The sequence below is a fragment of the Panthera uncia genome, assembly GCF_023721935.1.
Source record: "Panthera uncia isolate 11264 chromosome A3 unlocalized genomic scaffold, Puncia_PCG_1.0 HiC_scaffold_11, whole genome shotgun sequence".
NCBI classification, from domain to species: Eukaryota; Metazoa; Chordata; class Mammalia; order Carnivora; family Felidae; genus Panthera; species Panthera uncia.
Window position 1 is genome coordinate 66,103,405 of NW_026057578.1, and position 12,993 is coordinate 66,116,397.

Genomic DNA, 12,993 nt, shown 5'->3' on the forward strand with positions numbered 1-12,993 from the left:
AGCTTAATTCAGTCTTCTCTTTTTAGTTACTTAGGGTAGAATTTTAGGCCATTGATTGAAACTTAATTCTTTTTTAATATGATCATGTAATGCTGTAAATTTCCCTCTAGGCATTGCTTTAGCTACATTTCATAAGTTCTGAAATGTTATGTTTTTGTTTGCATTCAGTTAAAATTATGTGCTGCTTTCTCTCATGCCTTACTCTTTGATCCATGGGTATTTAGAAATGTAATTATTAAATATCAGGGGATTTTTCCAGATCTTTCTGTTACTGATTTCTGGTTTAACTCCTTTATGCTTAGAGAACATACTTTGTGTGTCTTAATTTTTTCAGGGTTTGTTTTTTAGAACCTAGAATATGGTCCATCTTGGTGAACATTCTGTGTGCTCTTTAAAAGTGTGTATTTTGCTATTTTGGGGTGGAGTATTCTATGTCAATTAGGTTAAATAGTTTGATTGTATTTTTCAGGTCTTTTACATCCTTACTAAATTTAAGTCTACTTTTCTGTTGGTCACGGAAAGAGGAATGTTGAATTCTCTATAATTAGATTTGTCCATTTTTCTTTTCAGTTCTGTCCATTTTGATTCGTATTTGTCCTTTTGTGCTTAGCTTATTTCAGCTAGTTCAATCCTTTATGTTTTTTAATTTATATAGTGAGCATGATGTCACTTGTCCTTTCTACTCCACCGAATTATTGTTTAAAATAAAATGAAATCGTTAAAACCTAATAGGTACTGTGTAAAGTTAAGGTGGTATGTATAAAAATTGGCAATTATTACCTGAAACTAGTGAGCTTGGGATTCTCCCTTTCTCTCTGCCCCTCCCCTGCTTGCACTTTCTCTCCCAAAATCAATAAATAAACTTAAAAAAATTAAAAAAAATATTCCCATGTTGCATAGACATTCTGGGATTGTTCTAGAAGTCAAAATTAGAGAACATATATAGGAAAGGAAGGAAATATAGAACAGAAATCTATTTTAAGATCACTTGTGAAATGTTTAAGTAATTTTATATTTCATGTGATTCAATGTTATATACTTTTTGACTTGAAAAACTTTATTACATTTCATTCTCTTTCTAGGAGTCTAATTCTCAGATGGATTTAAGCAATCAGGTAACTGATGATGATATTAATGAGATAATTCAAATAGATGGAACCGGTGATACATCTTCCAATGATGAAATAGGAAGTACAAGAGATGTAGATGAGAACGAATTTCTGGGGATTGTTGAGGCAGGAGACCTGAAGGTACTTGAAGAAGAAGCTGACAGTATATCAAATGAAGATTCAACTGCCAATAGTAGTGATAATGAAGACCCTCAAATAGACGTTGTAGAAGAGGTGAGAATCACTTTTGAGATGAAATTTTTAAAATTATAGCATTTGTATTTTAATATACTTTGCACTTTAATATAAAGTATATTAAAGTATACTTTAAATCAAGAGGAATAACAATTAAGGTTAACTCTGTGTTTAGTCTTTTAAAATGAGACTTATTTGCACCCTAATATTTAAACTTGTAAACTATAATTCAAACTAGTATTAAGTATTTGGGAATTGGCCACTCTATTTGTTGGTCTTAATTTTTTTTTTTAACGTTTTATTTATTTTTGAGACAGAGAGAGACAGAGCATGAACGGGGGAGGGGCAGAGAGAGAGAGGGAGACACAGAATCGGAAGCAGGCTCCAGGCTCCGAGCCATCAGCCCAGAGCCTGATGCGGGGCTCGAACTCGCGGACTGCGAGATCGCGACCTGAGCTGAAGCCGGACGCTTAACCTGAGCCACCCAGGCGCCCCTATTTGTTGGTCTTAACTAGAGATAGTGGGAGTTTAAAAGATGGGAGTAGAGGTACAGAAGGCCGCCAGGTTAGAAGCATGCAATGTCTGCTTTGATTCTGATAGATGAAGTAAAATTTTTGTGGAATGTGGTAATTAGGAAGCATGTATGTAGTACTGTCATTTATGGTGGCCTTAAGGATGTGCCAGGTACCATACTTAAGTCTTACCTATCTTACGTTATTTAACATTCCCACCACCCTATCTATGGGCCTTATTACCAACCTCATTTAACATATGACAAAACTGAGATATGAGGAGTTTTAATAAATTGACAAAGGTCAGTCTTACAGTTATTACGTGACCAAGCTGGGATTCAAACTCAGGCTATTTGACTTTTTCAGTACGATACTATTCTCTCCCCAAGTTCCCTTATTTCTATGTGTATCTCTGTCTTTAAAAAATTCAGAGCATCATTAAATTCCTTAATGTAACCGTCTTTCATCTTTAGGACCCTTTAAATTCTGGAGATGATGTTAGTGAGCAGGATGTGCCAGACCTGTTTGACACGGATAATGTAATTGTCTGCCAGTATGACAAGGTACCATATTCACCTTTTAGACTTTGGGTTTATTAATTGCATTTATGGTAGAAAGCTATGTAAAATGATGGAAAATAAGATGATGAGTTACAGTTCACACTTAATCTTGAAAAAGCTAATTAATTATATATATTTTGTGTCTAACACTGCGCTGTGTGGTCTCAGAGATAGCAAAAAAGTGATAGTTCTTGTCTTGAGAATTATCTTATTGAAACAAGATTGTTTCTGATTGAAACAGGATATTTCTATATGTAATAAAAGAATGGTGTACAATAAGATGGTAGGTAAATCAGAAGCTAAAATATGTGACAGGCAAATCAAATGCTAAAATATGTGACATATGAATCAGATGCTAAGATAAGTGGCATGTAAATCAAATGCTAAGATATGTGGCACAGACAGTAAGTCCAAAAAGTAGCTAGGAAATGTAAGAAATTGTTCATAGTTGGAGTTCTCCACAAATCCTTCATGGGTGATATGGAACTCTGAAATAGGTCTTAAATGATTTGTAAGATATAGATAAGTGTGGAGAGTAGACATTCTGAGTAGAACAGCTTGATAAAAGAAATGAATGCATGTAGAATGTACAAGGGACAGTGAAGAGGCAGCTCTGCTTTGAATAAAGTGTTCTTTTGGATGTATTAGGAAATGAGGCTGGGTTGGGGACAGAGTTCACAGCAGATGGGAAAATCTAGAATCCTGGTAGGAGAAATTGAAACGATTTGGTGGACATTAGCATTCTGAGAATGTTACTGAAAAAATTATAATTGGGTTTAAAACTGGCCATATTTGCTTATTAAGCAGAGGCAAATGGTAAGAACAGGGATAGCACAGAAATGAAGTAATGAGAGCCCAGGCTAAGGATGGCAGTGTAGAACATAGAAGAGTCAGGGATGGTGATGGAAGAATCAAGGGGATTTGATGATTAGTTGGACATTAGAAAATGATCAACAAAGAGGGTTGAAGGTGTGTCAGTTTTCAAACATAGAATTTAATTTAGAAGAAATTCAACTTTAGCAACTAAAATATAATACTGCTTTTTCTTCTTCTTAAATACTCTGTGATTATGTAGTAGAATGGCCAGCTTTTGTCTTTAATTCATGCATATTTACATCTTTTTTTTTAGCAGCTTTGAGATATAATTCACATACTATACAACTCACATATTTAAAGTGTACAATTTAGTGGTTTTGTGTATTCATGAATATGTGCAGCTGTTAACATAGTCAGTTTTAGAACATTTAATCACCTCAGAAAGAAGCCCTATTCCCTTTAGTTCTCACCCCCATATTTCCCTGTTTCCTCCGATCCCCACCCCTGGCCTAAGAAATCACTAATCTACTTTCTGTCTCTTTAGATTTCCCTATTCTGGAGTTTCATATGAAAGGAATCCTATAATATGTGGTCTTTTGTGACTGGCTGCTTTTACTCCATACAGTGTTTCAAGATTCATCCATGTCATAGCATGTGACAGTTCTTCATTCTTTTTTATTGCTGAATACTAGTCCATTGAGTACATATACCACATTTTGTTTATCCATTCATCTGTTGATGGACATTTGGATTGTTGCCATTTTTGGCTATTATGAAGAATGCTGCTTTAAACATTCACATAGAAGTTTTTTGTGTGAACATATATTTTTATTTCTCTTGGAAATTTCTGGGTTATGTGGTAATAGTTTGAGGGGCTACCAGACTGTTTTCCAAAGTGGCTCTACCATTTTCCATTCCCACCAGCAGTATATGAGGGTTTAGATTCCTCCACATTTTCACTAATGCTTGTTATCTGACTCTTTGATTCTAGCCATCCTAGTTGGTGTGAAGTGGTATCCCATTGTGGTTTTGATTCGCATTTCCCTGATGACTAATGCATATTTACATCTTTGCCTTTTTTTCGGTAACAATTCCAATATACTCAAGAGAAATAGGGGATGGTGTTTTGAATTGTTATAAAAATAAATCCTTTTCTCTAAAGATAAGATTGTTTTCTCCTTTATAACATTTCATATAGATAGAAAATGGCAATTTAGATGCTGGTAAACATAAGCATATGAAGAAATAGGTAATATAAAAGAGAGCGTTTCTTAGTTTGAAACTTATTTTTGTTTCTTATAAGCAGTGTATTGCCTTCCATGAAGAAAACACTAAGGCACTAAGTTATGTATGCATTCCATAGAGTCACAGAGAATTTTCTAGACTGTTACGGATATAGTATCCTTTGTTATACTGCATTGTGGGCAATAGCTTGTAATTAATTACATAGTGCTTTGTACTTTTCAAAGTGTTTTCTCCTACATTGTCTTTTACCTCTTAACCACTTTTGGGGTACACAGGAGTGATATTAGGTGTATAGTGCTAACAAATCTAGTTGTTTGAGAGTCCTAACTGAGAGTTATTTTAAAAACAGTACTAAATGTTTTAAACCATGGCACTGGGGAGCCCTTGAATTGGTCTTAAAAGGGGCTGGTGAAGTCAGAAGATAGCTAGCAAAGAAAATGTATCTATAAGGTCAAAGTGGGATGGCAGGGACCACTGCCAACAGTGGATTTTTATGAAAGAGTATCTTCCCAGTTCTTGTTCAAGTAGTATTTAATATAACCAAACTCAAGTAAATTGAAAGACTTTTCAGTAGTCTTTTAAGATCTTTTACTAGTCAGCATGTTTTGAAGGCCAATAGTATCACTTTGTCTGGGAGAGTTCCAAATGCAGGATTTTGAGTCTTATCCCAGGGTACTGGATCAGAATGTGCATTTTAACAAGACCCTGAGGTGATTTGCATGCTTATTAAACTTTGGGAAGTGCTGTTTTTGTTTTTGTTTTTAGTATATCTTATCTGGCTTTGACTACCATATGGAATTTACCTTTAAAATTTATAAGTTAACAATTGGGGAAAGCTTTGAAAGTATTAAGGTGTGCTATGAAAAAGGGTTAAATGAAGGTCATTGGTCACCATGCTGAGTGAGAATTAAAGGATACAGTAATGTTATTTCAGAGGCTTAGAGAATGACCAAGATTAGTATAAAGGTTAAAGTAATAATGATATATAGGGAAGATTAATGGTGAAATGAAACCTTTTACTATAGATGAGAGTGTTCTATGCCATAAATAGGACACTATAGTGCATTGTAAAACCATTTGAATATGTTGTATCTTCATGTAACAGTTTGGCAAACTTTAGTTTATAGCTGTCCTTGTCTATTAGATGCTGGTACAATGAGTAATTGCTAAGTATGTAACACAGTATGTTTCTCTTTAAATATATATGCTTTGTTTTCCGAATAGATACTGTATACACATATGTTAATCAAAACACTATAAAAGGTATACCATGAAGTCTGGTTCTTACTCCTTCACTACTTATGCTGCCTACCAATAGCTTCTTGTCCCTTCTTTGAGCGTAAAAAAAAAGTAACCAGATACACTAGTTTCTTAATATATTTACAGGGTCTTTTTATTCAAATACAAACCTGAAAGATAGCCTAGACAACACTGTACTCTACACCTTGTCTTTTAAGACATCAACAGTATATCTTGGAGATCTTCGTGCTAATATTTTTATAGCTATTATATAATATTCTACTGCAGAATTATTAAAATTTATTTTACCAATCCCCAACTGATGAATATTTGAGTTATTTTTCAGTCATTTGCTATTGAATGATCACATCTATAATACATCTCCTATGTCTGCAGTTATATCTATTAAAAAAAATCCCCAGTGGGGTACCTGGCAGGCTCAGTCAGTAAAGCATGCAACTCAGTCTTGGGGTTGTAAGTTCAAGTCCCACATTAGGTGTGGAGATTACTTAAAAATAAAATCTTAAAAAAAAAAAATCCCCAGAAATGGTATTACTGGGTCAAAGGGCAAGTGTATTTGGTCAGATATTGCTAAATTGCTCTCCTAGACTATCTTCCAGTATATATTCCCATTACAATATTTGAGAGTGCTGCTTTTCTTACAGCTTTGCCAATAGAGTGTAATAAAATATTTGGATCTTTGCTGTTACAAAAAGTGAAAATGATGTCTTGGTGAAAATTTTAACTTCTCATGTTTTTAAGGGCCATTCATAGTTACTTTTATGTGAACTGCTTGTTCATAACGTTTATCTATTTTTTTAAACAATTGGATTATTGGTCTATTTATTGATTTCTAATAGCTCTGTATTGTTTTGGGGAAGATTGGCTCTTGGTATATGCAGAAATGCTTTTCCTCAGATGTTTGCTTTCAGTGCTTTTTCTTTCTTTGATACAGATGTTATATTTGTCAACCTTAATTTTTATGGCTTCTGATTTTGAGTCATAATACAAAGTTCTTTCTTAAAATTTTAAATGGATTCACTTATGTTTTCTTCTAGTATTTCTTTGGTTTCTTTTTCAAAATATAAGTTGTTTGATTTGGTGTTTATCTTGGAGTATAATGTAACGTATGATTCTGATATTTTTTTCCAGGTGGCTATTCAGTTTTCCTAATTACTGAAAAGTCTATTTTGTCCACACGAATAAGAAAATGATTCCTTTATCATCTACTAAATTTCTCTCTATATTTGGGTCTACTACTTGATTTTCCATTTTGTCTCATTGGTTTGTCCATTGGCTTATACTACCTTGATTTAATTATTAAGATTTGTAATATCTGGTAAAGTTAGTACTTCTTCATGAAGCCAAGTGAGGAGAATATTTCAAAGAGGAGAGAGTGTTGAATGGTGTAGATCAGTATTTTAAAAATTTATTCTTAGCTATTTTATCTCTTTTGTTGTTATGGTAAAAAGGCTCTTTCTTTGTATCTTCTGACCAGTGCTTGTATGCATGAAGGCTATGAGTTAATGTGTATTAATTTTGTATGAATAGTGAATTCTTATTTAGTAATTTTTAATTGGTTATTTTAGGTTTTTCAGACATGCAATCATTGCATCTGCAAGTCTTTTTTATCTTTTCCAGTTTTTATATTTCTGCTTCTTTCTTCTTGTCTACTTGCATTGGCTAGTGTCAGTTGTACTTTCTTTCCTCTTACCTAATTGTATTAGGTAGGACCTCTGGAGTAAAAACTCGGATGATCTTTGTCTGTGGGATTTTAGTGGGATTACTTTTAGGGTTCCCCACTAACCACGAAGACAGTTTTATGCTGAGGTGGAGGTGTGTGTGTGTGTGTGTGTGCGCGCGCGTGCGTGTATAGGATGCAGTATTTGATTCTTATTGAGTTAAAAAAATCTAAAATGCATTAATTTATCAAATACTTTGTCAGCATCATTGGAGTTTATTATATGATTTATCTCCTTAGGTCTAGTAATATAGGTGTTATATTAATAAATTCCAAATATTGAACCATTGTTGCATTTCTAAATAAATGTCAGTGTCATTGGAGTTTATTACATGATTTATCTCCTTAGGTCTAGTAGTACAGGTGTTATGTTAATAAATTCCAAATATTGAACCATTGTTGCATTTCTAGAATAAATAAACTATTTATGCACTATTTCTAGAATTAAGTTACTAGAATGAGCTGTTGCTGCTGCTACTGTTCTCCTGATTCTGGGCAGATACTATTACCTGTGCTGAGTTCAGGATTCTGTGTCACTGTTGTGTTCCCAGGGACTTTTAAAGATATGTTCTAGTGTAAATTTGGGAGTCAAACTCAGAGAAGAGATTTTCCATTAATAGGATTTTTTTCCCCACACAAATAGGAGTTTCGCATTTATATTTTCTTATGTTTCACAAAATAAAGCTGAATACTGGTCACAGACTTTTCTTCTTTGATTTGACTATTTGCAGTAAATAAGTGGGTTTAATTTTTACCTTTGATTTCAGATCCTACATTTATAAGGTTTTTAAATAGTCACTTGTGGTTTACCCAGAGGTAACAATGATTTTACAGTTTCTTACCTCTTGAGGTAGTAGGATTTTCTAGTTTTTATTTTGTCCGTAAATAGACTGATTTATTAGATCCAAGGAACTGCCAGTGGAATCTAATAGATTATAAGCTTTATCTTCTGGTCTTGCTCAGCGCTTTACTGTGAATTTCTCCTTCAAAATGAAAGTCCTCTTTTTTTCATTCCTGATAATATTAACTACATCCTCTCTATTTATTCCTTTGTAGACATACTGAACTCTTTGCTGTTCTTGATCAGTCCAGGTATCTCCCTCCTCAGGGCTTTTGTGCTTCTGTTCCCTTTGCCTGGAATGCTCTCTAGTCAATATCTTCTTGGCTTTAACCTTTACCTTCTTTAAGTCTTTGCTCAAATGTTAGCTCAGAAGTCAGGCCCACCCTAATGTCTTACTTGCAATTGTAACCCACCTTTGTATTTGCGGTCTTCCTTTTCCTGCTCTATTTTTCATAGCACTTAGTGTCTTTTAATATTCTTCATAATTTAGGTATCTATTAGGTTTCTGTTTCCTCCATACTTACTAAAATGTACACTACTCAAAGGTAGGAATTTTTCCAGTTTTTACAAAGTAATATATAAAAAATGTGAATTTTTATGACTATACATATGTTTTTGTTTTTTAAACTGATATATCTATGGTGCCTAAAACAATGTCTGACAGACACATAAGAATCCAAATATTTGCTGAATGAATCAATACTATCTTGAGGTGGTTTTATTTTTTTTTATTATATGAAATTTATTGTCAAATTAGTTTCCATACAGCACCCAGTGCTCATCCCAAAATCTTCAATGCCATCTCTTCAATGCCCATCACCTACCGAGGAGGTTTTATTTTTAAAGAACTCCCATTTAGAGTCAGAACAATCCCATGTTATGTGCAAAGTATTGTAAATTATCCTTTAATTTGTAAAATTAATTAATTTAGACTATTTTTCTCCCTCCAGATTCATCGAAGCAAGAACAAATGGAAATTCTATTTGAAAGATGGTGTTATGTGTTTTGGAGGGAGAGACTATGTATTTGCAAAAGCCATTGGTGATGCAGAGTGGTAAAACTTATGAGCTCTATACATCATAAACATCAGTAGGACTATATTATGTATTGTCAAACTTATTTTATTTTAAATATAGTCCAGTTCACTGTATGGAATTTAATAAAATTATAATTCAGATGGAGATACAGATATACAATTTTATATTTCTTTCCTTTTTTTAAAGCCTTCATTGTCTGTGCCATTATGAATCATAGATGAATCAGACATGATGGAGCATGAAGAAATATCACATTTCTTTAATGTTAAAGTAAAATTTAAATCATATTCCAATTCTCCTTCATGGTAAAGTCAGCATCAGTTATTAGATTGGGGCTAGTGTCCTACCATTTCTCCCTAAACCATGTTACAACAGATCCTGGAGAATCTTGTAAGTAGAGGGATAGTCAAGAAGCTTCTCTAGGTCTTTGGTCTACACTCATCACTAGTGATGTATTGATTGTATAAGCCCAAATGGTCCCTTGGAAGCAGATGTCTCTGTTGAGCCTATATTATACTTGAACATGGAAATCTTTGCTGAGGCCAGGATCCTTGGAGTTAAGGATCTGCCTCTCTAGGCTTATCATGTGGCTAGGCCATTCTTCATCATATGTTGCTATCTCCCTGAGAGTTGTGAGGAAGTGGTTAGTTCCCATTCTACTTCTTGAAACTTCAGACTTCTGTCTTCTTAGTCATGGTGGGTTTTTCTCTATCCCTGTTTTTTTTTTTTTCCTCTTTTTCGAAACAGTGGAAGACCGGTTTGCATTCTCTTTCCCCCTGAAAGACACTATCTCTCTTCCTTTGCTCTCCTAGGGAATCCCCTCATTCAGTTTAGGTTTTCCAAAGTAAAAGTCAAGAAGAGATGCATTCTTCAGGAACCTTCTGTTTTGGTCAGGCAATCTCATTTGACACAGAAAGACCTGGATAACTGTCTTAAAATCAGGGAGAGAAAATGCAATGCACAATAGGTCTCATTTTCCTGCAGCAGTAAAAACAAAGCAAACTGATATCTTAGTAAGCTGTTCGGTAATATTCTTTTCCTTAGTAGATTCAAATTCCTTAAAGGAACATTTCCCCATCATTCTGCTTCTCTTAACAGGTAGAGTATACATGGTCTCTAAGATCCTGGTTTTGGCCCTAATTGGTGTTCTCCAGGATAGTAACTCTCATACAAAAACCGGTAGTGAAATGAGTAGGTAATGGTCTCTGAAACCTCCCAAGGATTAGATACTTGGGTTTGGGTGGTCACAGGGCGAATTCCTCATTTCTTTTTCAGAGGGAATCCCATTTGAAGAGTTTAATTTATTCCAGTACTTGTCCTGTCCTACCCAAGGGACTCAGCTACTGGTAGATCTTTTCAAAATCTGCATTCATCTCTTCTGGTTCTTGAACAACATTTGTGGGGTGCTGTCTTTGGCCTAAAGTTGGCAGCTGCAGGAGGATTCAGTTAGTACTCGTGTTGCACTTCTAACCAGATTTGCCAGCTATGCCCTCTTCATCCTCAGAGTGATTGTCCCTTTCCCTATGACCACTGCTATCCCAGATCCTTGTCTGGTTCTTGAGAACTTTGGGAGCTATGGGTTCTTTATGAATGTTGTCTACCATGAAATGTCTGTCTCTTCTACATGGAAGGCAAAAAGAGGGAACTCATTTGTTGTGTTTATTCCTGAAATGTACCCATCCAGGACTGAAGAGTATACTTTCTAGTGTTTTTCTTGCTTTCTTCCTCCCAGCATCATCCAATCATTCTGTACTTGTCCTAGACAAACTTTATTGCAAATTAAGGGTGGAATTTATTGACACGGTCCATTCACTTGGGAATTGGGGTTTAATGTGTTGGTTTAAGTGTTTGGGAGAGGCAATAACAGGTGTTTTTAAAATTTCCTTCCTCTTTTCCACTGTGGATTTTAAAATCTCACTTTGCCTCAGCAATTTTTTAAAAATGGTGTATCACAAATACTATTATTATATTGATTCTCTTTATTTATTTATGTGGTCCTCTTTATTTTTTATCATTAGAGAAAAAAGTCACACTTGCCCCATTTGTGTCTCTGCATGCCCTCAGGCCCCTGATCCTTTAAAATGCAAAAAATCAATTTAAAAGTAAGCTTACCACAAAACAAAACAAAGCTAATAATCTTGGCATACTAATATAAATGATGATAGTTTTAGTGGTGGCTGCTAAGAGATTCTCTATTTTGGACCTGGTGCCCTTTTATTAGTCTCAAATAATCCTAGGAAAAAAAATCCTACTTCTTGAGAAGTTGTCTAAATCAGTGATTTTCATTTCTTTTTTAGCCAGGATCTACACTAAGAAATTAACCAGTATATGTTTGCATGGATATAGACACACATAATACAAATTAAAGTTTCAGAAAATTATGCTTATCTTTAGCATGTAATGGCCTATATTTTCTGTTTGATTCTGTTCTATTGCATTAAAAATTGATGGTCTTGACCCACTAAATTGATTTCACTGCGTACTGATGAGTCATGACTCATAGTTAAAAAAAATATTACAGGGTGCCTGGGTAGCTCAGTTGGTTAAGCATCCGACTTAGGCTCATGTCATGCTTTCGTGGTTTGTGAGTTCAAGCCCTGCATCAGACTCTCTACTGTCAGTGCAGAGCCTGCTTCTGATCCTCTGTCTGCCTTTCTCTCTACCCCTCCCTGACCTCACACATGTTCTCTCTCTCTCTTAAAAAAACAAACAAAAAATGGGGCACCTGTGTAGCTCAGTGGGTTAAGCATCCGACTTTGGTTCAGGTCACAATCTCACGGTTTGAGTTCGAGCCCTGCATCAGGCTCTGTGTGTACAGCTCAGAGCCTGGAGTCTGCTTCGGATTCTGTGTCTCCTTCTCTCTCTGCCCTTCCCCCACTTGTGCTCTGTCTCTATCAAAAATAAATAAATCTAAAAAAATAAATAAACAAAAAAACCCCCTGTTAAATATTGTCAATTCATATGCTAAATAGAGCAAGACAAATCCTATTTAGTACATTTTAAAGAAAAAATTATTCTATAAATCCTACAGGTGGTATTTATCTGAGGTTTGGCTTTGATATGGTAATTAGTACTTTTACTCATTATGTCCAGGCTTGAGCATTTCTTGTTGTTTTTATAACGAAATTCCATAAGGTAGGTTCTAAGTTCTTGTAAATACAGTACCTTGGCAAATGTCATCCTATACTCTTTTATAAGTGGAGAAAGTATCTCTATTATAGAGGTTACAGTTTTCTGTGTTAAATGAAATTTGTGAAAGTATCATGTATCCTAATTCCGATTTCAAACTTTTTCTCATGCTCACATCCTACAGTGCTTTCTTACATACTTTCCACCTTTCACTGCAGGCTAAGAAGATCTTGCTGAATTTGTACAGTTAGTCTCTTAGGGACTGACCAACTGACCTTGCCTGGAATACATTCTTTACCTATTTTACTCAAGGTGCTATAATTTGTGCACATAATCATCTGCACAGCTCACACTCCACGGGGCAAAGAGGTTACAGTTCTGGCCGAAGCACTCAGTTTCAGTAATTTTAGTTGTGTAGGAAAATATATAACTTTAGAATGAATAGCAACATTTAATTGGAGTAGTGAGCTGGGGAATTTAGTGGGGATTTTCTTTTGACTCCTGTTATTAGGTCAATATTATGCTGTTTTCATGTAAATATACTCTAATATGCCATGTGGGAATTTTGT

General features: G+C 34.7%; 1 protein-coding gene across 1 annotated transcript in view; it reads left to right on the forward strand.

Annotated features, from left to right (window-relative positions):
* GTF2A1L (general transcription factor IIA subunit 1 like) overlaps positions 1–9,441 on the forward strand; it is a 42,538-nt gene extending 33,097 nt beyond the window's left edge. The window contains exons 7-9 of the mRNA XM_049651458.1: positions 1,083–1,343; positions 2,290–2,379; positions 9,209–9,441. Coding sequence (XP_049507415.1) covers positions 1,083–1,343; positions 2,290–2,379; positions 9,209–9,316 — 459 coding nt within the window. The 3' untranslated portion in view covers positions 9,317–9,441. The remainder of the gene's footprint in view (positions 1–1,082; positions 1,344–2,289; positions 2,380–9,208) is intronic.
* Positions 9,442–12,993: the final 3,552 nt, after the last annotated feature.